The following is a 26798-nucleotide window of genomic DNA, read 5'->3' as shown; positions in this document are numbered from 1 at the left end:
CCCCATCCCAGCCAATGGCAGTGACTGGTGTGTCCAATAGATGGCACTGCTAACATTTGAATGATCCTTTGTGTGCACTTGTTGACGCCACAGGTGCTATTTTTAGGAGGTGCATCATCGCAAACTGTGGTCTTTCGATGCAGCTGTCATAGCGTTCATATTTTTGCGATTACATGTTATGCAATGACAAGCAAACAATAGCCTCTTTACAAGCAGTGAGCCACTTCACACAGTATCCCATACCTCTATTATCATAATCCCCAGTGCGTTTAAATACTGTTATCTAAAGAACTCGAAATTAGAGCAGTTTAATGTATCAAAACCGGCTTTATGTAAACTAATCTATTATCTCAGCTTTGCGCAATGGTGTATAGCACCGGTAAAAGTTATCATCAGATCAGTGTGCTCTGCACGTCTCCTTCACACTGGGAGATGACTGATGAGACTAGTGCACCTGCTAAGGACGAACAGTGGCCGGAGCTGCCCTCGTCTGTCCATCACAGAGATTATCAGAGGACAGTGGAGTGGGCGGAGTGTTCAGTCTGCCTCCACCTTGATTTTATATCGTTCCCTCTCTCCACCAAGTGAGACTATTTATAGCTCAGTCGTCATACAGCCGAGTCCAGACCGCATCACGCCTGTCCTCCAATCTGAACAGGGCAGCAAACACTCAACCTTGTTCTCAAGGTACACAATTAACGTTTCCTCTTTTGCCTGCCTGTGTTTAAATATGTGAGCAAGCTAGCAGAACTTCAACCTGTATGTATGCAAACTACTGTGTCTCTACACATGTATTTATTAGTGTTCAAGTATAAACCTAATTTAAGATAAAGAATATATGACTGCTAGGGCAAGTTGCTTCTATATAAAGAAGGAAGTTATTATAGCCTGAGCTGTCCAAACGGTTTAACTAATTTTTAGTGTTTATTTAAGAGTTATTGTATTTTTCATCATGCTAGCAGTAGGTTTGTGAACAGTAACTAGCAAAAAAGCACAAGTTTGCAAAGGTTGGCGCATTTATACTTGAAACAATGGTTGGTTATGCGGCCACAGGTGGTCGTTTTTATTCGGTCAGTTATTGTGTGAGTCCGCCATTAAAAGTGGACCGGAACTGTAAGCAGCTGCATTATCCAACCACAACCACATGAATGGAAATGTGTGGGTTTTTTTTACCTGAATGACTGACGGACCTGCCCATCGCCATCATAGCTTTCGCAGACTGTTATTTGTCACAATATGTAGGAAATTGAAGTGCAGACTGCCATCTATAAATAGACCTGCTGACGGATGGATGATCTCACCAAACCTGGTTAGAGTGTAAAAGTCCGAAATCAAAAACCCGTCATCTAACGATGCTGCATCACCCTCTGTCACGGACCGAACATGATTTGGTTAGACTAATATGTTAATAAAGCGATTCAATGAAAAACTGAATAGGATCTAACAATCTCTTGTTACAGTGAGCAGTGAGATTCTCATTTGGTGGAAGACATCTGGCCATCTACTTGACATAAATCATTTAATATACTGAAATACTCCTAGTAAAAGACCTGCATTTAAAATTGTAATCAAGTCAACGCAAGCTACAGAAGTATCAAGCATCGAAAGTATCACAAGTAAATGTACTCATGATGCAGAATGGTTTCTTTCAGTGTTATACTAGTATAGAGTTATATCTTATTGACACATTAAGCAGTATGTTGGTCACGGTGAAGCTGATTCTTTGTTACACATTGTTGAGTAGTTTAATCATATGAAATATACTTAAATAGATCATATTGGGCTTTTTTTCAGGTTTACACTTTTATTTGGGGGTCCTAGTAGAATGGGTTTACATACGTTTATTTAAAAAAAACACAATTTTTTCATATGGCGCATTGTTGAAGCATCCCTTTCACACTGTGTCTTGATCACTCCGTTTTAGCCACAGATCAAGGCATCTCGCCTCTGTTCAATCTTTGGTGAGAGTTGCACATGTGCGGTCAGGGTGTAGCCAATCAGAGGCAGAGTAGGGTGGGTCATGCTGAGCAAGGTAGTGTGATCTAAAATAACGCTTCAATAGAGCAGTGACCGCCCACTTTTTTAACGGCTCCGGTTCTGGAAGTGAATTTGCCATTCATTTACTCCATTGACGTTTCATAAAATCCTTATATAAAGAGTTTTAGGCCTGGAACCGAGCCAATCAGCTAGGAGATGAATCGTGACCATAAAACATTTAATTCGGCGCAAAAAAATGTAGGAAAACGGAGAAAAAAGCAAAGGTACAAGACTGTGTACATAATTATCTTAAGAGTAAAGGAACTACTCATCCCATAAACCATTGCGAATGTAACAGCGACGTCTCTGATTGGTGGAGCTCGCTGTTACCATGGAAATGTTTACCGAAACCGCAAATTTTATGTTCGGGTGAACCCTTTCGAAACCTTTCTCCTCACCTCTAAAAAAACGCAGTAGGTCAGAATCATGGCAGCTCTGTGGTAAACGATCGTAGAGTTCAGTGTTAGCAGTAACTAGCAAACATGAAATTTTCAAACAACATTTCCATGGTAACAGCGAGCTCCACCAATCAGATACGTCGCTGTTACACTATAGGATTGTGGGTAGTGTAGTACTTTTCTGTTACATCGCGAATAAAACATGTTTTTCTTAAAACAAGGTTGTTATCATACGGACTTCTGGCTTCTACAGGATCATATACCATCGTTTCACAATCTAATAGCTTGTGGTAAGTCTACTTTGGATGGTTACGACATTATGGCCAATAATCGAAATCTCTATGCAGAATATGAATGGCATTTTCACTTCCGGAACCTCACTGTTCAGCTCTATAGCAGCAGTGACTGTATGTCGGATGATTGACTTAGTATAAAATAAGTATAGAAAAAAAAATCTATGTAACACCTGTTATGTAGTGACGTACGTAAGGACTGCATTGGACATGCGTGCTTTTAGCTCCATTGGTTTTTTAAAATGTATTTAGCCTAAACTTGCAATATAAAATGTTTCTATTTAAAATGATACACGCCTGTTTATTACTTTTTCTGTTTTTAATACCCTATAATTGCAACATGCAGGGTCATCAGAGATAGGCATTTAACTATTCACAGAACTCACTGTGCGATAATTGATTTGATGCTATTTCTTGCATACTTTGTGTATACAGGAGAACCCAAACTTTAAATACAAGAAGATAAAGACATGAACATGAATGGGTGGAGCTTATTTTTTTCTTTTATATCTTCTGAGATGCCAGGAACTACTGTAAATGAAGGTTTATTGACAGGGCTGCTGTAATAAGGGTTAAATGCTTTAGTTTGGTTCTCAGTTGTGTTGCTGGACACCATGTCACTCCAACAAAAACTCTGAGCAGATGCATTACATGTGAAATGACTCTTGTTTGATTGCTCTGCTGACCAGTGCTCTTTCCACAGATGTCATTTGGTGACAACATTTCAGTCTTCTCAGAGCAAGGTAATAGAAAAACACAAGAACCACAAACCCTCCACAGTACACACAACACTTTCACTTAGACCCTGACACAAGAAAAACACTACTCATACTTGACATGAAAGCCTCTCACAGCCACTTCAAATGACCCTTCAGCTGTCTTTCCATTTCAGAATATTAATAATATTTTTACATTAGATTTGTTCTTGGCAGGTTAATGCTCACAGATGTCTGCACTGCTCAGATGGCTTGAGGGGGCAGGTACCATCTGAGCTGTGTCAGGGAGAGAAAGTCATTTTAACAACACCTTACACTTAGCCTCACACATAATTTCATAGTACCAATGAATGTGTTAATGAGACAAAATGTTTTCGATAGAGCAAATCTTGGCAGGCATCTGTGAATTATTCACTGGACCTGATAAGTTGGCATGTTCGGCCATACAATTGGCGAGCAGTATTCACAGAAGCAGCATGTTGCATGACATCCCTGCTGTGTAATGCATGTCAGCCATAGTGGGTTATTATTATTGCTCCAAAGTGTATGTCTTGCAGAGTTGTACCAGTAAAAATACTCTATAGCCTCCACAGAATAGTCACCCGGCTACTAGCAGAGATGACATAAGAGGTGAGAGTGAGCTTGTGAATCGAAGTGGAGAGAGTACAAAGCCTTTTCGATTTTTTTTTCGCAACTAAAGTGATGGAAGTGATGAATTGCGCTTTGTCACTGCGGATTTATTTCCTGTGTTTGTGTGCCATCCTTGACTGACCGTGACAGTGTGAAGGCAGCCGTCATGTCAGTCACGCAGCAGAAATGGCACTGAAAGAATGCTGTGGGGTTTTGTGCTGGGTGACGTAAAATATGACATGACAGAATGATTGAGCCAATCTTACGCCTCAAATGGGCACAAACGAATTGCTGGAAAATCACAACTGTAAACCTTTGTGTAAACAGCAGGTGTGTGCCGGCATTCAGTACATGGGTGTTTGTGTAGAGGTGTGACCGTGTAACAGTATATTATAATACACAGATTAAAAACAGTCATAAGTAGAATACCAGCAGGTTTACTTACTTTTGTGAAGGAGCTACCATATAACTGACATATGATGTGGTCAGTACATAGCTGCATTTAAATAGTATTGTTTTTGCTTTTCATTTATTGGCATAGATAACGAGGGTGGTATGTTACAGTAGAGAAACTAAGAACCTCCATTTTCCAAAAGACATCTTCCCAAAATAAAACTGAGTTGAATTTTATTTGACATTTATGACAGATAATGTCATAACACATTTATAGTGTGAAATGAATCTCACACTGACAGGTTGTTTTATCACCGTGCTGTCTATATTTATTTGTTTATAACACTTTAAAAGCACTTATCAGCATGGCGGGGTTTCATTGTGTAAGCCTCAGAATATAATGTATTATGAGTTTGAGATGACCAGGTTATAGCTGTTATAATTAATATATGAAGCATAGGATTTTAATTTATTGAATAATACAATCAAAGATAATGAAAAGCACCAACCAGTCCTTTAAAGCTCACAGTAAATGCCTCTTGGCATCATGACTCTTTCACAACTGGTGTTGCTTTATAATTCATAAAGGCATTACAGGACCTTAATGAGTCTCTAAAGTCATAAAATAGAACATATGATGGCATACTGTGAAGCAAATCCAGGTAAATACATGATGCTCAAAAGACTCATAACCCCAAAGTCATAATGTATCATAGCTTCTCAGATACAGTTATGATGTTGCTCAATTGCAATGTTCTCATGTTGCATGCATAAAAACTATATTAAAACCAACCAAAGCATAGATTATTACCAAGTGGCATAAAGTAGTGTGATGCCATTAGGTAAAAATCTGAATGTTCAGTCTCAATGTTCTGTCATGATGCACATAGTTCTTTGGGGGGGGGGGGGGGGGGGGGGGGTTATTTACATAATTCAGCATGATCCAAAAGACTTAGAAACAGCTTTTGTAATTAGTACCAGGCACCCAGCGTCAGCCAGCATGATGTGTTCTTTAGCTGGATTTCACACTTGGAAATAAGCTCTCATTCTATCCATCATTTCGCTTGAAAGAAATGACAGATGATTAATAATTATATAATTTCCCCAGTGGTTCAAATTGCAGGAACAATTCTTAAAACGTAACACCAACAAGTAAGATTGTCTCTTGAACGTACATCTCTCGTGATATGTTTCTCAGCTTGGAGTTGGTTGTTGTTGACACCCTTGAACTATTTTTTGTGCAGTCCAGGATCTATTATTGGCTTTGGCTCTAAGTGTTTTCTGTTCCATAACAAGATGAATCCCCAACATGGCATTAGGTTACCAGGCAACAGTGTACACTTCACTGCTTGGTTATAATTTTCTTTGTATAGTTATGATGTTTAATAGTAAGTGACTACATGGCAGTCGGCCAAATTTAACCACTGTTAGCAGAACCCGTAGAGCCTGATGTATGTCAGGAGGCGTAGAGGCTTGCAGGCTATATTTGGCTGCTATGTTCCCTTCAAAGAGACGAGTTCTAGGACTGGACTTGACATTTCTCTTAGACTGGAAAAAATGGGTTTGGGTCAGTGAGTTTTTGCAGGAGGAGGGGTGTTGTTGATGCCCAGAGGAAGGTGCTGGTCTCTGTCTGCAGTGGCTCATTGTTATGTTCCCTTCATCGGTAATACAGGAAGCTTAGATGACAGCATAAAACTCGCACTTATTCGTGTCGGAATAAAGTGCTGTCATTATTAAAGCCTGTCAGGACTTTTTTGCCAACATATTATCGCACACAAGGTACCAATAAGAGCAGGATAAATTGTACTTGTAGGTCTTTATGTATGTAAGCTGAATTTTATGTTTTCTAAAATGTCAACATATCATGTTTTTTCTTCACTTTGGGGAAATTCTCCAACAGCTTAGGCTCATATAACCCTTGTAAAGCCTGTAAAATACAGTCTCAACAACTCAGAACCGGACAAGTTTTTCTCATCTTTTGAGAAGGTGACATGTTGGATATTACCCCGGGAACCAGACAGTTCTTCTGAGCTCATGTTTTATTTGCTCTGGCAGATGTGTCTAGTTCCCCTCCATGTTCAGACACATTTTTCCACCCAACCTGGCCCATGTCGGGCCAGTCACAACTCTGACTTGGGGCAGGTCTGATACAATGACTGACAGAGGAGTGTCCCCAGTCCAGATTTGAAAGGTCACATCTCATACATTTTACTGCTCTAATTGGTTGCAAGTGTATCCAGTTGCATCCAGTCTGCAGGTCTGTCCTGGCTCACAATACTCAGATCAAACGTCAAAGTAGGCAGTGTTGATCAAATACGAATCTCGATTTCACTCCTGCATGCCTATTTCTCACCCTAGATGTTTTAGAAACATATTTTAGTCAACTGTTTAGCTGTTTAGCCGTTTGCGACCAGGCTGCCATTTTTTCAAGCTTGAAAATGGAAGAAGAACTGCCTCTAATTGAATGTGTCGCTCAGCGCTAGTCTGTGCCTTTTGACATACCCCCTAGAAATTGAAAATTAACGGAGAAGGACCAATTGTGCAATGTCAGGCTAGCTGGAGATACCAGGTTAAGACAAATGATATGACAGTATGGCAGAATAAAAGTTTTTTGGAAGTATTTTGAGGTAACATTTTTGGAGTAGCCAGGCCAGGACTTGTGAGCCTTATTAATCTGGTAGTAGCACATTACATACATTTACTTGTGATGTTAGAAATCAGTCATCTGCTAAGCAGCTACGGACCTTACAGATGATGTTTTCTAAGTCCACTTGAAGCCTCTAAAGTCACTGATTGTTTGCATTATTAGCAAACCTTATGGCAGACTATTTTATCCTCTGAAATTGATATCAGTCAATATTTTACAATGCTGCAAAGTTCTGTTTTTGATTAGTCTCCATTGAGTGTGTTGTATGTGTTTTGAGATTAAACAGAAGCAGTCCTGGCAGTGCAGTTCTGGGCTTTATCTCAGTGTGTTGTCATGAAAAATAAATGGAGAATCATGTTCACACCTTTATTTATTTTGCTGTTCTTGGCGCTGCTGCTCTAGTGGAAGTATGAGTGTGGCTGTGCAGCAAACATTGTGCAGACAATCTGAATGTATCCCAAGTGCCACAAAACTGTGCGTACTTATATAAGTTTTTCCACACTGACACTCTTAGTGTTTGTTGTTTCTGTTCTTTTTTTGTAGTTACAAGTTATTAACTCTGTTCAGGTAGGTGCACAGAAAACATTTTAATCAATCTTTAAAGCAGCCTGATGATGTATCTTTCCTGCATGGTGAAAGAGTCAGAGGTGTTTGTTCTCACAGTGCAGAGTTGTGGCTGGGACTGTTTGTGAATAAAGGAGTAGGCAGTGCGGTATGTGTGAGGAATATTTCTCTCTCTGTATAGATAGTAGGAGGAGAACAGTGGCCCAGAGGGGGGAATCTGGCTCCTGTTGCAGCTGAGACACAGAGCTTGGTAGGTTTAGTATGGTGTTCTCAGTCTTGTTCATCCAGCACCGCTGTAGACCCCTGGGCTCTCTGGGGGGACCTACTTCCATTTGTTTTCACTTCCTGTCCAAATGGAGTTGAAGAGATGAATCATTCATGTCTTTGCAAGGCCTCTTGTGTGGATGAAAAATGGGGAGCTTTAAGGCTCCAGCCTTGAGTATTCAAGATGGATCTACATGCTATGCTTTTTGCTAACGCAACTTCCATTTGCATTTTTTTATTCTTTAGTTTAAGTCAGTCAGCACAGATTTTTTACAGGCATGCTATTTTTCACAGTTTATTTTTACTTGAAATATGCGTGCGTCATTCTCCTGCCTATCTACTTGCCCATCTGCTTATCTGTCTGTCAGTATGGCCACTGACAGGCGCCAAGGAGAGTGTCCCTGCCCTCGCTCCGTCCTGCTCTGTCAAATCTGCATCGCAAAATCAGTGAAGGTGATAAATGAGCTGTGCTTCAGACTTCTTGGTATGCCCAGTCTAATGGGCAGATTGTCACCTAACTGTCACAGGGTGAGGCTGTTATCCTAAACTTCACAGGCCCACCTGTTGTCACTCCATGCCATCCCATCATCCTCTGGGGCCCAGACTGCGCCGTCATGCGTCATGCTAAACGTCTCTTTGTTGTTATCTTTCATCTGTGGGTACCTGCCACCTCTCTCAGCCCATCCTGTGAGTTATTGGACTGCAGGAGGTCATGGCCTCAACCCCCTTCCCACTTTGCGTGAAATGTGCAGAACAAACGGATCCAGGAATTACACAGAGATTGGACACACTGGCTGGATATCTAAGAGAAGAGTCCTCGTAAAGGTCTCTGTGGCCAGATAGGTGTGAAAGGGTTACCAGCCCATCTGTTTCCAAAACCAGATTTTTTTTACCGCCTTTGAGGTGACAACGTTAGAGCATTCTCTAAATTCTCCCTTGTAGCTTTGGATTGTATTCCCTCAGCAAACTTGTGGACAAAATGTAAGCCTTGAAAGCTACATCTTGATCTCTTTAGAACAGAAAATTGATGCAGAATTCTTTTACTCAAGGCCTTTGAGGTGTATTTAAAAGCACATAATATGGCATCTTGTATCAGTGACAGGAGAAAAAAAGAAGAATGAAGATGCTATGAATGCCCACAGTTTTAGGCCTGTTTTTCTTTTTTTAAAGGTAGGACTCCCCATGCTCACAAGTTAAAAAGGAAACACTGATGTGCTGAACTTCATGTGATCTTTTGTTTCTTCACACCCAGCTTTGAAGGGATCACATAGCTAAAACAGTCTTTGTTTTTTTGATGGTAATATCCTTTATAGAAAAGAAAGCCACAGCTTGTTAGGCCCTGTGTTATTGAGGGGGCTGGGTTGAACAGTCAGTTTGGTTACTGGATCCGAGATGAAAGGCAGAGGTCAGTAACGCTGCAGCCACTCCCAAGCACAGCATGGTGGCATTGCTATGTGGAATTGTGTGCATGTGTATGACTGTATGGTTGTGCATGTGCGTCTTGGTCTGTGCATGTGTATTTGTTTGCAGAGTGAGTGTCTTGGTTTGTATTTCTGCTGTATCTGTGTTCCTTGGACCTCTGTGCCTTTGTAACATTTTCTCTTCTCGTGTTCAGTCGCTTTAGCAGTGTGTTTGCTGTGTGTCAGAGTATTTTTCTTCCTGCTCCTTGGAGTTTGCTTTGGAAAGCTTACAGTATTATCTGTAGCATCTCTACTGGTTACTTCAGTTCTTGTTCCTGTTTTAATCAACCTGCAGGGTGCACTGTTGCTGAAGGATCCACCAGGGGCTTTTACCCCGCTTGGACACTGTCCCACAATTACAAGTCCTGCTGCCTTAGTTACTTCTCTTCTCTCCAGTCTCATTTAAGCTGATGAAGCTCACAAATGAAAAGAACTAGAAACAAAGAGAAGACTTTGGATTTTGTATGGTTTTCATTTTTGCCACACATGCAATGGCGCTGACCACAAAGCGACATCATTTTGTTATTGTGACTAGTGCAGTGCCCGTAAGAAAAATGTATTCCCATAGAAAAGTGGAAGGTTAAGTAGCTTTTTCATGGATGGCCAAATGAGGCTGTGTTTGAAGGTGGGACGTCAGGGATATTTAGGTTTGTTGTGAAATCCGATATTCCAGGGTATAATTGGCCGTTTTCGACCATTTTTGATTTTGCCATTATATTTCACCTTAAAAACTATTTACTTGGTGTCATTATTTTCAGCACAACCTCACATGTGTGACTGTACAGTTATTTTTTTATTTTGACATACTGTATTAACACAATGGACCTAAAATCACAAAAAAACCTAAAATCCGAGTAGAAAATGTTAGATTTCTTTACTGTGAAAACCACAAATATGTTTAACAAACCATTTTTTATTATTTATAATGCAAATATAAATTGTTGTTTGCTAAATATGTGCCTAAATTTAAAAAATGTACAAAGTTATATGTAACTATTTACATTTAAATGCAGGCAATGCTCATTCAGCAGTCTCACTCATTAAACAAAAAACCAACTCCACTTCACACTGCACCAAACACTACATAACACACTAACTATACACTCCAAACATGCTAAATGTCACAAATCTCTCAACTCTCAATATTGCTGTCTCTATCGTTGTCTCTGCACTGATGTGTCGTTGCCTGTCATTCATCCGCCTCCGTCCCTCCCACAACTTCCCGTTCCTCAACAACCAAACTTGCTGCTTGGACACTTTAGTGACAAAAGCCTGTTTTTACCGTTTCTTCCTGCACCGGACACAAAGCAAACGTGACGGCAATGTTTGATCCGTGGGCCGTGTGGGTGGGCTAGCAGCTAGCAACACAAGAACATCCACAGATTCGATTCCACTTTGTTGTCCACGCGTCTCTGGATCTCCTCAGACCTGAACAGACTCGGTCCGGACTCGTTTAGTCTCATTAATCCACAACAGTCAGTTTAGATGCACAAAACGGGACCGAACCGCCGGCAAAATCCCAGTCCAGCTCGCGCCGCTGCAGATATGAATCCGCTTGTTTCTTAAAGTATGTCGTGGGTTTGAGCTCTGCAGTGATTGGCTCTGGTGCGCACGTGGCTACGGTGTGCAGTGATTGGCTCTGGTGCGCACATGACTGTGGTGGCTCCGGTGGACAATGCTCATGGAATTTGTAAAGCATTTATGAAATAATTTATTAACGGTATCATTGTAGTCCAAACAAATGCAACGTTGCACACCATTGAACCACGCAGCAGCCATGTGGAAACTCTCAGGTCAGTCTGATCCTGATCCGCAGAGATATTTGAGGAACACACACACAGACAGACAGACAGACAGACAGAGATTCCTTGCTTTTATAGAGAGATGTACAAGTGATTTGACAGATCTAAAATGTAATGAGACAGCCAAGAGAATGATTAGACCTAGGGCTGCAACTAACAGTTATTTACATTGTAGATTATGGTAAAAATATGATTATATTCCTGATTGATTGATTGATTAGTTGTTTGGTCTATACAACATCAGAAATAGCGAAAATATTGATTAGTGTTTCCTAAAGCCCAAGATCACATGCTCAAATGATATGTTTTGTCTACAAACCAAAGACATGCAGTTTACTGCCATAGAGGATTAAACAAAACAGAAAATATTCACATTTTGGCAGCTATAGTTAGAGACATTTTTCTCTTAAAATTTGACTCAGATTGATTAATTGATCATGAAAATAGTTGGAAATAATTTAATAGTTGACAACTGGTCAATAAAGGAATCAAGGAATTGTTGCAGCTGTATTAAGACCACACAGAAAGTTATCAGCGATTGAAGCAACTGTAACACTACAATTGTTTCCTTACCAAACTAGCGAGATGAACTCTCACCCGTACTTTTCCCTCTCAAGGGAAAAAGGAAATAGGGGGCTGTTTGACTTGTGTAGGCACTCTCATAGTAATTGCAAAAGTAGAACATTGGAGTTTGTGTAATATAAGCCAGTAACGAATATTGTTGCTTGTCAGAGTGAATTTATTTGTAACGGTGGAGGAAAAATGTATATGAATATGATGCTGTAATAAGATCCAGAAACTCAAGGTCACCCTGGCCGAGCATTTAAAAATACATCTGGAGCCCCTCCAGGTTTATGCATATGGAGCAGACCAGACATTACCATTGTAACAGAGGTGGTGGGTGCACTGTGGGGGCATTTCCTGGTATGCACAGCACTGCCTTAATAATCAGAGGAAGAGCTATTTTTCAGAGGCATTGTTGCGTCTGAGACCTTTGAGACACCATAGGAGGAGAGTGCTGTGACTGTGCTGCAAGTAAAGAAGTGAAGCCGTAGGTGGAAGTGGCTCGGACAATAAGCGTCAGCCCACCCTTCCCATAGTAAACTTGATTTCCTGTTGCACTCTTTTAGACGGACCTTTAAAATCCATGAATGGAGCTTTTCTCGAGTCTTTAAAGGTCATTGACAAATCCAGAATAGCAGTCAAGCAGTAAGTGTGATCTGTTGTTAAACAGCTACAGTTTTCATTATGTTACGTTGTTGGGTTTTTCCTTGATAAGTGTGCTTAACATATTCAGGTCACTGAAGTGAGATTTGTCCCTTTAAAAGAAAATCTGCTACTTGGGTGAACACTGCCGGTACTTTTCCTGTGACTGAAATAACAATGCTGGTATCTTGCCAAAGGACAAATTAGCCTGATAAAATGTGTTGTCTCAAAAGCTGTGGTAATACCAAAAATACATATTTTGTTATCATATTAAGATAATAGCCCCAAGGCACTTGGGAGGGATGATGCTATGATTATCCACTCATAAATGGTCTCGACTAGCAGGATGTGTCCTGGAAGGATGCCTCTGAACAGAGAACCTTTGTTTTTATTAATCCCGCAGGGATTTTTTAAGGTCAGCTAAATTTGGCTGGACTCCATCAAAGTCACATGTGTCTGGGCCTGTGTGTGTGTTTGATACAGATGAGACGTTCAACTTCTGCAGGCATTTTAGTGATGTAGGTCTGAAAGCCACTGATGCAATGATTTTGCACGTGGTGGGTTCAAGCAGAAAAGTTCCCTCGGAATACTGCTTCATGTTGAATGGTTAAAAGCTCGCTAAAATGCCAGCTGACATTAAGAATGTTCTTTCAAAGAATTTAATCAATTCTAAGCCTTTGGTGTTAGAAAATCTTTTGAGGACCAATAGTTTGTGTTGCTTTGACAGAAGGCGCTGGACAAGGGGGACAAAGTGGGACATAAAGTAGGCTTGTCATGACAGAATGTAGGGTAAAAGTTGTACAACAACAACATGGTTAATTTGATACAAACAGTGGATCAATGGTTTCCAGCAGAGATGAGCACATTGATCAGTAAAAATACTGAGCTCTGCCCTCTGTTTCCAGTGTGCCTTTGTGCTCCACGTCTATTTTTAGAAAGCCTATGGCAGCAGATGAAGGCACGGCATCAGGGACCTATTCAAAGTTAGAAAGTAAACTGACCTCAAGGTCAGTGCACAATAAGTGAATGCTTTGAAATTGCTCTGAAATTGTGTTTTTGCCTTTTTGGAACTCTCCTATGGTTCAGCCTGTCTTTAACATCTCAGATAGAAAGTTCACAGCAGATAAATGAACACATTTCTCTGAAAGGTTTTTTACTTTTAAGGATATATGTTGATTCATCTCTCTCTTTCAATGGCAGCATTCCTATCTTTTTATATTTAGTGTCTCTCACAAGAGATACACATAAAGCTGTAAGGGCTCCATCTGTTATTATTAGCTGCATTGATAAACTTTGTTGGCAATGTGTCAAGATTAAGTACCAAACATGACTGCCTTTAAATGCTTTTTCATGTTATTTGATCCAACCTGTTAAGTGCATTCTATATCACCCTGAAAGTCCAACAGGAAATACCACAGGACGCCAGACAGAGTAACCCAATAAAAGCGAGAGCGCCCAAATCATTAGTGAGGAAACATGCTCACATAACACATCCAGATGTACAGGCTAATTGGATTTTACCATCAAATCAACAGTTGTAGTGCCTTTGTGCTTTTATGAGACTGACCGCAAGGTAAAGGAGGGAAAATGGGCTGTTTGAAGTGACAAAACTTTACCCCTAACTTTTAGCATGGCTGAGCTTGATTGCCAACAGAGCATGCTGTACTCCACATGCAGACACTGGAGCAGTGATGGCTCGGCTTCACTCCCTAAATTGATCGAGGACCTTTTCCACAGTTGGCAGTGGTGACTCATCAGGGGCTGATGTAAGAAAGATGGCGGGCATTGAGGTAATTGGTGTGGAGAGGTAATTTCCCTCCTGTAACAGGGCTGCCCCCAGAGCTGTGGGGCAAGGGAGCCACAAGAGAGAAGAAAGTCAAGGGACAGGCAGGGGGTTGGTTACGTCACAAGTTGCTGTTAGTATGCAGCCCCTCTCCTGAGAGGAACATCGTCTCTGACTGGAGAAATCAGCACCTGACAATGATCACATCCGCCACAGTCCTCCCAGGGTGGCATGATGAAACTGTGCATCCACACAGGCAGGAAGACAAGCAATAGGCATGAAGTCAGAGAGGATAAAATTAATTAGATTTTTGTAAAACAGATTCTGAGAAACGTCTAAAGATCATGTAAGAGGACTATACAAGTCCCCCTGTGATCAGATTAGTTTACAATAGACAACCCCTGCCTGAGATACATGAGAGCTTTGAAGTTCAGAGGAACACGGAAACAACAAAACACGGCTGACTCATTCCCTCCCACACACGGATCATCCGCTATTAAGGGGAACAAAACATTTTGTTGCCGGATCAAATTAGTTGTAAGGAGCGGTGTTTGTCCAACCCTTGTATCTGTTGCAACACTTAAGTTCAGCACCCCCTCCTTCTCCAGTCCGACTCCCTGCTGAGTTTCATCATGCACAGTGTGTCACAAGGCAGCACTGCTATGGTGATTAAGCCACAGAACCCGGGAGTTGATTTGGAACTGGTACAGTAATTGTGGTTATGTGAGTAAGCCTATTTGGTAGAAAAAAAACAGGGCCAAACAAGTTCTGACCACAGTTTCTCAAAATATAGTGGAAAGAGCTAAAATACCATGGCAGGAAGTATCTCTTTGTTATAGTTCTACTCCCAGTAGATCATTTAAATGGACTATGTTGAATTAAATAACATAATGATAATATGTGTGGATGCATTTGTGTTCTGACTGGTCTCTTGCTCTTTAAAATGGGCTATAATGGCATTTCATTTAAATTTGGAAAGTGCTAGTGGCACTTCTCTGGTCTGGCCCACTTGTTCCCTCGTCTCTAATGTTCCCCCACTCCATGGCGGTGCTCTGATGTCAAAACATACACACATGTGCGTACACAGACACACACAGCGACTGTGTTTGATATGAGGGAGGTGACAGACAGTCAAGCCCTGGCCCCGGAGAGCAGAGTGGAGTGGCTCTCCAGCAGGGACGCTGACGTTCACACTTAAATGCTTTAATAGGACTAAAGTAGACAAAGGCCGCCAGTGACGCAGTAGGAGCTATAATGGGCTTGCCACATTGCAGGTTTACTGGACCCTGCCTATTGGACAGAGCTATTTCCAATCCCACAATCCCTCATCAGCCTCAGGAAGCTAGTTATAAATAAAAAGTGTAGGTTAATCGCTAGTAACATGCCCCACTAAAATGTCTGTCTACTTTTTTTTAGGAGCAGTAGGGCAGGTTGACCAAGGTTCTTTCGGATGAACTAATTATTCACTTAGAAGTCCAGATTAATGAGTTTGATTTTTTTGTAAGACAAAATAAAGCACAAATCTATTTATCTTGTGCAGAATATTCTGAAACAACCAATTCAAAAATAGATACATTTGATTAATAGGGATACAACGATTATTTTCATTGTCAATTAATGCAAGATTCTTTTCTCGATTCATCGATTAGTTGTTTGGTCAGTGGTTGACAAAAATGTCAATCACTGTGTCCCAAAGGGCAAGATGACATCCCTTAAATGACTTGCTTTGACCACAACCCAAAGCTATTCAGTTTACTTTCATAGAGGAGTAAAAACCTAGAAAATATTCACATTTATGAAGCTCCAATCAGAAAATCTTGACTACTACAGTACTCAAACCAATTAATCGATTATCAAAAAAGCTAACTTGATAGTTGGCAACAAATCATTTAATCATTGCAGCTTTTAAGACAAGGGTAATCCAGATGAATGATTAGAACTATATGGCTAAAATAGGCTCTGAGTTTGCAACACGTAGTTTTTTGTATTTTTTTATTGTGTAATAATGGAAACACTAACAGTTACAGGAACATTGCAAAATATATTTTTTGACCTTTTATTTTCAGGACTTGGTCAAGATTTAGACTAAATCACACTGTCATGTGTGTCATATAAATAGAGATTCCATTGTCATGCTAATTGTCATTCATGTGACAGCCTTAGTTCCTCTTTTGATCAATTATGCCTCAGCCTGTGCTGAGTTCGGCCCACAGGGTCAGAGCTTGCCTGCTCTGACAGATACTGTGACAGATGGAGCTCTGGGTCTTTAGCCATCATTACCTTGGACTTGAAGACTTGTTATCTCTCACACCATCTTATCCAACTTGAATGCCAAAACTAATTTACGAAGATCAGGCGTTTGCTAAATCTGTTGCACTATAATGTGTCACTAAGGGGAGATTGGATAGATTTTCCACAGTGTTCTGTGACTATCTTTGTGAAAATCATTCTGTCAGCCAGAGTAAACAGGGAGAAAAGATAGTTCATTTTGATAATTAATTAGAGTTTTGTGATTATAGCGAAGTAGTAAGAACTGAGAACAAATGTATGCACAGTCCGTTTGTTGTCTCTGTTTATGAATAATCAGGTAGCACAATATCAAACATGGGTAGTTGTTTTATGTCTGGGGGGAGCCCACAAGCTGCGTATTTCCCTCTTGGCTTCTTAGTTGTGCTGTGATAAAAGGATCGAGGGGTTAAATGTTTGTCCAGCTGAAACAACACAGTAAAACTCCTTCTCTGTGTCTCTGTAGCCGAGTCGTCAGAGCTCAGGACCTAAAAATAGCCGTGCTGGCTCCACGCCCCTGGCTGGGGGACAGGTCAAATTATGAAGGAAGATGAAAAATTTAAAGGCACAGGCTGCTTGGCCACAAACCCAACCCTGCATCAGTGGTCAGATAGAACATTTGACTTGACTTTTATGGGCTGGAGTCACATTATATTAACTATGGATCTTATCCAGTTTGGGATATAATATTAATTGAAAAAGTCCTACTACATAGCTACTTGGTGCTTAAAATTCAGTAGTCAAGTTTTTGACATGTATATGTGTTCTATAGGGCTTTGTTTGTCGTTTTTAAATCCACCTTTACACAGTATTGAGGGTGTTTCAAGGAAATGGGATGTGTAATCCTGAAGAGGTGTTTGTGACACAGTTTGAGAGGTTTATGTAATTGCGATCACGCTGTTATGGCATCTTACAGTTGGCTTCCTTGGCTAGCTGAAAGCATGCTTCCTGAGTAGCAGTACTGCCCTGGATACACACTGAACCCCACACGTACACTAAGCTAATGCAGTGTGAGCTTACACTCCGAGTCTTAAATGAACACAGTGTTCAGTTGGTGTCTCGCTTGACTTAACACATCTTGTTGGGTTTTTCACACATGAGGTTTTTTACCTAAATGCTGTTGCATTTGTGTTTGTTGAAATAAATCATCAGAATGTTTGCCAAAAAAATTGTAAAAACACTGCACTTTATATTTTTTGAATCACATAAAGCTCCAGCAGCCTTTTTACAAACCTTTGACACAAAATATACTGTGCAGAGGTTAACTTTACATGTGCTTCTTGTAATACATCAAGGCAGAAATGGATCATTCCAACCCATGTACCTGAGAGAACAAAATGAAGACATAAATAGAGTGAGTGAGAGAGACTGGTTCAACAAATCAGAGAAGAGAGAGAGATGGGGGGGGGATCAAGCCTCCATCTGCAGAGAGCGAGTCAGGAGACATGCCTTCTGGCAGGAGCTGAAGAAGACAGCTGTGTTTGGTGTGGTATTTTTAAACGCATCAATGCTGCTCCAATCCCCGCGCCTCGCCTGACCTATTTTTAGCCAGGGCTGGCCATTGTTCTATTTCTGTCACCTGTGGGCCACGCAGTTGTTGATTCACATGCAAATGAAGCCTGCTCCCTCCCTGGCTTGCATTACTGCCTCAGCGAGGTGCTCGGTGCACAGTACACGGCTTTCCTAGCAGAACTCAGCTTTACATTTTCTCTTTCTCTGCTTAGACACTTAGCCGCGGAGGGAAAAAAGCCACAGACTGGATAGAAATAGGGAGAGAGGCAGATAAGAAAGGAAAGCTGGACTTGTCTTCTTGTTCTTAAACTGTGTTAGGACCAGACTGAAGCACGGCACCGGGAGAGTAGCAGCCCTGCAGAGAGAGTGTGCCGCTTGTGTTGTTGCTCCACAGTGAGAGTGGTTTATCAGAGGAGGAGGCAGAGGAAGGGAGAGAATTGCCTGTTGTCGTGGTCTCTCCCCTGAGTGGCTGAGGGGTGGCTCTTGGTGACAGGAAACGCAAGGCTTGCAATGAGACTTGAGCGCTGAGTGGAGTATGCTGCAGACGATTTACGAGGGCGAGTCAAGTTTCTCCACAACAGAAGGGCGCATTGGACACCAGCAGTTCCCCAGCCAGAGCAAGATGCACAACATGAACAACTCAGGTGATCATACAGCCCGGTGTTTCTACTCCTTTTGAGGAATCTCGGTTTTTATCCCTTTTTTTTCCCTCCCTCTTTGCATTCCAGTCTCTGTCCCTCCTCTATTTCTGAATCTGTTCCTACTTCTCCGCTATCTTCTGTGCCTCTCTCGCACACATTTACTCCGTCACTCTCTCCCTCTCTCACGTACTCTCAACTCTTTGCGCTCAGCCGGTCTCTCATTCTGTGTGAAAAGCGAACTCAAAGCTTCTCAGCACAGCAACGTGGTAGGATCAGGCACTTCCTCCTGAATCAAGGTATTTGCTCTTGTGATGGGAAACGCCGCTTTATGATTTGCCTTTCTCTGCTGGATGGTTACGTTAGTCTGTGTTGAAAAGATGTCTTGTGTTAACTTAAAAAGTGCTGTTTGTCCTAATATATCTAACAAGCATAGAGTGTTGTTCTTCTACTAAAATAAGGAAATGCCTTAAAACTGTTCCCATGCTGTAGTTGCCTGAAATGAGTCAGTGTGAACATGAAAGGGATGTTGTGTTTTGCGAGCTTCCTTGTCAGCGTGCACTTTTCAGGGAACAGGAAAAACTGTGACAGAAACACTGTGAGGACAACTGAAAGGTTTCTCTCAGGATATTTACCACAGACATTGAGTGTTCTATTTTTGACCCGAGAATTGAATTCAAGAGTACACGGCTGACATCAGTATGAGTAACGTCTATTCACTGTATTGACTCAAATGAGTCACACCTTATTTGCTTTGATTTCTTTTTTCGGCATGTGGCTATTGATAAAATGTGAAAATTGTCTCTGGCTATTAGCTCATAGCTGAGGCATTGTGTTTCTGTGAAAACATTGTCATGTGGGTTGCTGAGAAGCATGTGTAATGAGAAAGTACAGACTGAGTCATGTGAGTGTTTCGTTTACTGAAAAATATATTTTGACCTTTGAGTTGTCACTACATTAACTACACTTAGCCACTCAGCCAGCAGTTAGAGGGGAAAACATGATGTTGGGTCTTTCAAGCAAAATTTTAAATGTACAGTCAGATTGTTTTGCATTGACTGTCAAGTCTGTATTTTTGGTGTCAAAGATAACTCAAAAACTCTTGCATCAAAAGACAAAAAAAACACTGTCTATAGTCTGACTTCAGGCAAGCAAAAACGGGCGACTGAAAACATCCAAACGTGAGGAGATTTATAAATAAGACAGGGGGATGACAGGGGGATGACACATTCCATCTCTGTCAATAGAGCAGGTTATTTGACTATCAGGCTACAGGAGCAGGGCTTTCTTCTTCTGTCTCAGCGGCCTGTGAGCCAAACAACAGATATACCGAGCGCCTGAATTCGGGCTCCTTGCTTATTCTGTGGGTCAGCTATTCTTAGGTGAGTTATTTTCAGCTTATGGCATTAGCCTGCTAAGATTAGGCGTCTGTGCGTTATCATTCCATCTCGGCATGCTCCTGATATAACAGCGGCTTGGAACAGATATTTATAGAGAATTCTGTCATTTGCCTGTTTAATTTGTTCTTTCCACTTTATAGTAAATCACTTGACAGTGACTAACATTATCTGTCTAAAAAGAATTGCTACACCAGGATGACTTTGTATGGGTTAAGTGGACGTCATATACGTGTTGTTAGTAGAGCAGACTGGTTCCTTTCATTTGGGGTTTATCACAAGCTGTGTGATAATGTTAGGAAATGAGGATATTGATGTTCTGTCACAAATATCGTTTTAAGTTGTCTCCCTGTCTGCCAAAAAGGTTATTTGTGAATTGTTTTCTGGAGCAAACCTCTTGACACATTATATGATACTCTACTTCTCTGCTGTTACATTTCAAGTGGAACATGAAAGTAAAGCGCACGATCCCATTTTTATTTTGATTAATGTCAGCAACATCAAAGTTCCGACCAGAATGGCCCTCAGATGGTCTCTTCAACAAGGGAAAATTAATGAGTTCCACATGACTGCAAAATATGATGTAAAATATCACACAAGCTCCCATCAATAGGGACCTTTCAGGCAATAACAATGCTGCACCTTTCAAGTCCTCCTGTATGCAGCATCCATTCAGGTTGCCTCACTGTGTGGATTCAAAGTGCTAAAGAGACTGCATAAAATAACAAAAATGAATATGAGATGTTTTACTATTGCTATTGTCAGTTGCCAATTATAAGAATGGAGTAATTTATTATATTAAGCTATTGTTGATTAAGGTGTAGAGCGTATTGATCATCAAGCCCAAATGAAAGTACATGAGACTTTTTGCATATTTCTTTCAACTTTTCCTTTATGTATTTTGTAGAAGAACAAAGGATATGGCTTGTGTTTTATCAGTGATGGCAAGGGATGCTCTCTTCTGCTTGGAGGTTTTGCTGTGAAAAATTGTCATTGATTTATTACAAATGTTATTACGTTATCCCCAATGTTGTCCAAAGAGGATAGGATAATGATACAAATGTCATGACAGAGCGATATGCTTATAGTCATCTTCAGTCTCCTTTTATTTTCTTAGGTAGCGATTCAGTTCATGTCATTTTGCGTGTTGTTGTTTTGCGAGACAGTTTGGCATGACGGCAGGACAGGAGGCGACTGGACTCCTGGCTCCCTTCAGTGAAAGGCTCGTGGTGGTTCAACTCAGCTCACTTTGTTAGCAGATAGCCAGCAAGCCGCAGCTCTGGCTCAGCTGCAAGGACGAGCCTGAGTCTTAAAAATAAAGACCTGTTTCTTGCTTTAGACATGCCAGCTGCTCAAAATAACAAGGCACTTAATGAGAGATCCAGCACCACATTGCAGTCCCAAGCATCAGCTTATTTTTGCCCTCAAACATCTTCTGTATCTCTGCTTCTATTTATACCTTCAGACAGGGAATTTAGATCAGCAACCATCTCCAGTGCACATTTAATGCATGCAACATACAACATGTTTCAAGTGTAAACACAAAGTGTGCCATTATCTTTATTGCTTTAGATAAAAAATATTCATATGGAGTATTTTAATAAAATAGACACATATAAAGATGATGATCCACGGTCAGTTTCACATTGGGTTAAGATGGTTTCAGCACCTATCCTTTACACACAGTAGTATGTTTCACTGGAAAACAAATGGAACACAGGTCCTTCCCTAACCCTAACCCTTCACTGGGTGATGGTGCTATGCTTTAAAAAGTGGTGAGTTTTTGTGCAGTTATGAGGAAAATCTCTAAAACGCAGGTGACTTCTCTATAATAACATGAAACCATGTGTAACATAGTTTTGACATACATTTTTATGCAGATTAATTGCAAAAGATTGAGACTGAGACAAATGAAATGAATCAGCTCATCAGTGTCTCTAAACATTTTGGATTCAAGTGTTGCTTTAACTTTTTATGCTGCAACAGCAATATTAGCGTCAGTAAATTTAATGTTGATTTTTGCCGGATAAACTTTCACAGAGTGTATGCAATATTTGCATTTGGTTAAACATAATAATGATAATAAGAAGAAGAAGAGAAAGAAGAAGAAGAAAAAGAATGCTGAAGTTAATTGCTTTAATAAACTTTTATTTTAATAACACTCAAAAGTTTTTGACTATATGTGACTTTCCCTGCTTTGTTTATCTCGCTGGTGGCACAGTACACAGTCCTACCAATGGTGTCACCTGATCAATAGGTGACAAAAAACAAGGAAGAAGAATTCTAAACAGTAAACACTGATGCAAACAATACAGGATTTTAAATACTTTTATTGTCTTTGCAGCTTTTTAAAGAGGAAGGAAATGCATTTGAAACATGTATTAGACCTTAAGAATACCTAATTAGTTTGGGTTAGTAACACTGAATTTAAACCTCACCTTTGCTTTTATATGAGAAAACTCTACAGGGCACCTTTAACAAGAAGTGAAGCTATTAATTTGTTTATCCACACATACCTATCAACACTAAAAAATGTGTTTGTTGTGTTAAAGCAGTATTTAACTGGATCAAATCTGAATATGATTATTCAGTGACATCAAAGGCACCTGTAGGTGCAAACTAACTTGTTAAGGTTTAAAAATAGCTGTACTTTTTATATTCAGCTGGTGATGTTCACAATGTTAATAACTCTCACGTTAGTTGTCAGCTGATGTGCTCGCGGGATAAAAAAAGACTGGAACGTCAAGGGCCTTTAAAAACTTGTAGTTTTACTCCAACTTAAGGCTGCATAATGACTTTATCTTTACTGTATCTATGTATTTCAGACTCCTCACATGCAATAGTAATGTTGCGGGTGATGTGTGTCTATTCTCTCTTCAGGGTGGGAAGCCTGCTGATGTGGCCTGATGCAAAAAAAAAAAGACATCCATCTAACATCTCAAATTAAAGCTGTGATTGTCACTCTGACCACCAGCAAGGCTAATGAGAGGCAGATCGGTTATAGAAATAAACACTTTGGGGACACTCGTGGTGCGACGCTGCAGTGGGAGTGTGGCCACAGGCAATGAGTCACCCTATCCCCCCTTGGCAGACCCTCCACAGGGAGGAATTTGGGCATGGGGCAGGGTGCTTGTTGCTCCCTTGTGCTAAAAACAAATTTGGGACCTGTCATTCATAAATCTCTTGTTTACCAGTGCCTAGAGACACTTCTGTGCACTTTAAACCAATTAGAAGGCACCTAGGTATTCATATCAAGGGTCATAAGCGTCTATGTCTCTATAGGACAACCAAACCAGAAGTGGCAGGCTCTTCTTTGCGGGCGATCATTTAAAAAGTGACCCGAAACATACATAAATGCAACACTGCGCTTTTATTTTTGCCCGTGTTAAATTGAGCAGGCAGCCTCACAACTGTGACAGTCTTTCGCACATTGTCTATATTAAGACCCTGCTCAGAAAAGTATTTATATTTAGCCCTAGTTACTGGTGGTTCCGTATTCTCCTCAGCCTAAGGAGTATTTTTGAAGTACAGAAAGAGCAGATTTCAGTTTTGCGTAGTTTCAGGGTGCATTTTGTGTAAATATATCAGATGTAAATTCATGGCAGTAGGTCTAATGTATTCTGTGGTTGCGTAAAATACACTGACAGAGGCACATTGTGACATTTTCTCTGTTTCAGTAAGCACACGGAATAAAATATAATAGTTTCAAATAAGGAACAGGCTTCAACAGAGTTGGAACAATGCTTACCTACCTTAAGGACCTTATTATATTCCCTCTACATTGTCATTCCATCCGGCGCTATTCTTGCCGACACAGTGGACAAGAGCAGAACAGGCACATGAGGCTGTTTGCGGTTTCCTCAAGGGCCATTTCATACAGCCTTGGTTATCAAAGGTGGCTTAAGCTTTCACACTCCTCCTCCTCCTCCTCCTCCTCCTCCTCCTCCTCCTCCTCCTCCTCCTCCTCCTCCTCTCCCCTTCCCATCCTGTTAAACCACTGTCTGAGATTTTCTGATGGAGGCTCTGCTTGATGTGCTGATCAAAGTGAGATCCTTAATGTCAGTCACAGTAAGGGTACAGAATGAAATATGAGATTAATTAGATATCTCAGTGGTGGATTCTCCCAGGCAGCAGGTGTTTTTTTTTTTGTTGTTGCTATATTTAGGTCCATTAGGCAAAAGTAGCACTAAGGCTGTCTGACTCGCTGAGCCCCTTCAATGGTTCACAGGTTCTCGGCTGCCCCTGGAACAGCGCCCGCTACAAGAGTCCTTTGTCAAGTACTTAGAAGCTAAGATTAATATTCCCTGTCAGGAGAGATGGGTCTGTTCTACAGGTGCCTGCCGAGCCGCTGCCCTCCTTGCTGTCATCTGATTGGAGCTGTTTTTAGAACACAGAGAGAAAAATTACAGCACGGGGGTCCCCTCTAGCTGTCTTTACTCTTTGAACATGTTTTAAGACAAGCTATCATTTAGACATTGAATCTCTATGGTGTGTGTTTGTGTGTGTGTGTGTGTGTGTGTGTGTGTTGGAGGGTTTTGTAATGCTTTCCTCTCTGTCTCTGTCTGGTGGGGACTCCTTACTTATATAAGAGCTGAAAGGCTGATATAATAGTCAACATGTCACATTGCCACTGTAGGCAGGAGATGACATGCAGCGAGACTCGATATCTGCAGGATGGGGAGACATAATTACGTCGCCAGCGTTGCCATGGCAGCGGCAAGTTAGGGTGGTGGATACTAGGGTGTGGGGGTTGTCACAGACCAGGATTGCGCCACTTGCTTTTATGTTTCTATTTATAATCATCACCGCCGCATACACATGGAATGGTGGCAATGAAAAACAGGCTACATGACAAAACAAATGGGCGCCAGTGAGCTTCACAGCATCAGTGAACAGGAGGGCACTGCTTCTTCATTGATGGCTACTGTAGACTGCTTCTCTTGGCAGCTTTAAACTCCTTTTTTTATTGGCATTTTGTTTTAGTTAATGAGGATAAAGCACAACAGGACCAACACAAGATTATTTATGTGAACCTATAAATTGTATCATAGTTTTCACACATAGTTCCAAAGAACAGGTGGTGCAGTAACATTGCCTGTATTTGTTTGCCTCAAATGTGACCCTTGAGAAGATTACTGCAATGAATGCACTCAATAAATCTCCCTCCAGCCACTAGAATTTTAAATAGGTTTGAATATTAATCTGGTCTCAAAATGGAAAGGACATTATACAGTCTGGACAATGTGTACCCTTCCTTGAATGTCGCATCATGATCAGCTAACTAAAATGTAATTTTTTTCAAACGTTTTGACAATTTTATTTAATCAGTTAGTGATCAACCATAGGCGTAAATACGTCATTAAAAATCTTAAAGTCATCCTTTAGAAAAAAAAATATTTGTAATGGTTGCCAGGATTCAATTAGAAAGAGGAGTGTGGATGAAGACAGAAGAATAAAAAGCAAAATATGGGACAATTACTAATCACCCTCTATGGACTAGGGAGAATGAAGTAGCCCTGTCTCCTATGTTCTTAACTGGGAATCGATTTTCTCTGTGGAACATCCTATATATAGAGCTCAGAGACCAAAGGGATGCCCTCTTCTTTGTATCAGGCAATTACTTATAATGGTGATAGTTGTCAAAGACAAAGGCAGATCTTACACACATCACAGCGTTCGTACTCAAGAACAGAGATGAAAAGATGACAGGAACATTAATTCACAAACACACGCAGCTTCCAGGCTCACAAACTACTTCGCCTTCAATCTTTTTTGTTAAGAAGAGATAACTGCATGATGTTCTAGTAGAGAAGGGGAGAGGGACTCTCTTTATTTATCAAACAGTGGGAAGATAGGATTTATGTAAATACTTTAAATTACCACTTCAACATTACGTGCCAAATGTCCATTGAGTCTGTTATACAGCTGCTCCCAGTAGACTCTGACGGATGTGATCTCATGTTTGTTTATAGAAACTATTATAATTGCAGGTTTCTGAGGATCACGGGAGAGAAAAGCTCTGCTCCTCATTTCTAACCCTTCCTGTTCTCGCATGCTTTATATTTTTATTTTTAAAACTCTATGAGTCATTTTTGGAATCCTAATTTCTGTCATTTGTAGCTCTAACCAAAATTATTTGCCGTTGTACTATACACAGCTGCCTTTGGTTTTATGATTTGAATTGATATAGATAAAGTTTAATCAAGGAACTGACAAAGCTCTTCTTTCATTTTCTCTGCTCTCCCCTTTGTGGGCCACAGTGGACATTAAGTCAGACGTGCCATTGGCTGAGCCTTTATCTCCTTTGGACCTGCGCACTGACCTGAGAATGCTGGGGCCAGGCTCGGACCCGGGACTGTGGGAGAGGCAGCTGCAGCAGGAGCTGCTCCTCATTCAGAAGCAGCAGCAGATCCAGAAACAGCTACTAATCAGCGAGTTCCAGAAGCAGCATGAGAAGTTGACCCGTCAGCACCAGGCTCAGCTCCAGGAGCACCTCAAGGTCAGCATTGCACTGAACAGTTCTATGGAGGACGGCACAGCAGTGTGCACAATGGCACCACAGTGTACAACAGAGAAGAGCACAACACATCACGGCATATTGCAGATCATTAGAAAACATTGTAGCTCAGGAAAACAGGAGTTCAGAAAAGGAGAGACAGCTCAGCACAGCAAGACTAGGAGTGTTAAGCAATACATTATAGAACAGTGTGAGTTTTGTTTTTGCAGACAAATACAGAATATTCTATCACAGCAAAACAGAAACTGCAGAAGT

The 26798-nt window shown here is 40.9% G+C and overlaps 1 protein-coding gene across 5 annotated transcripts in view; it reads left to right on the top strand.

The window, feature by feature from the left end:
• Positions 1-549: 549 nt before the first annotated feature.
• The window catches only part of hdac9b (histone deacetylase 9b), a 41662-nt gene continuing 15413 nt past the window's right edge, over positions 550-26798 (top strand). The window contains exons 1-3 of one of the 5 annotated variants that reach the window (XM_030394402.1): positions 550-687; positions 3432-3471; positions 26287-26525. In XM_030394402.1, coding sequence (XP_030250262.1) covers positions 3432-3471; positions 26287-26525 — 279 coding nt within the window. In that variant the 5' untranslated portion in view covers positions 550-687. Of the gene's footprint in view, positions 688-3431; positions 3472-17913; positions 18929-26286; positions 26526-26798 lie in introns of those variants that run through there. The other 4 variants (XM_030394404.1, XM_030394401.1, XM_030394400.1 and 1 more) reach the window with 4 other exon arrangements.

The sequence above is a fragment of the Sparus aurata genome, chromosome 17 (genome assembly GCF_900880675.1).
Source record: "Sparus aurata chromosome 17, fSpaAur1.1, whole genome shotgun sequence".
In the NCBI taxonomy this organism is placed as follows: Eukaryota; Metazoa; Chordata; class Actinopteri; order Spariformes; family Sparidae; genus Sparus; species Sparus aurata.
Note: the sequence above shows the minus strand (reverse complement) of the source record. Positions and strands in the feature narration are given on the sequence as shown.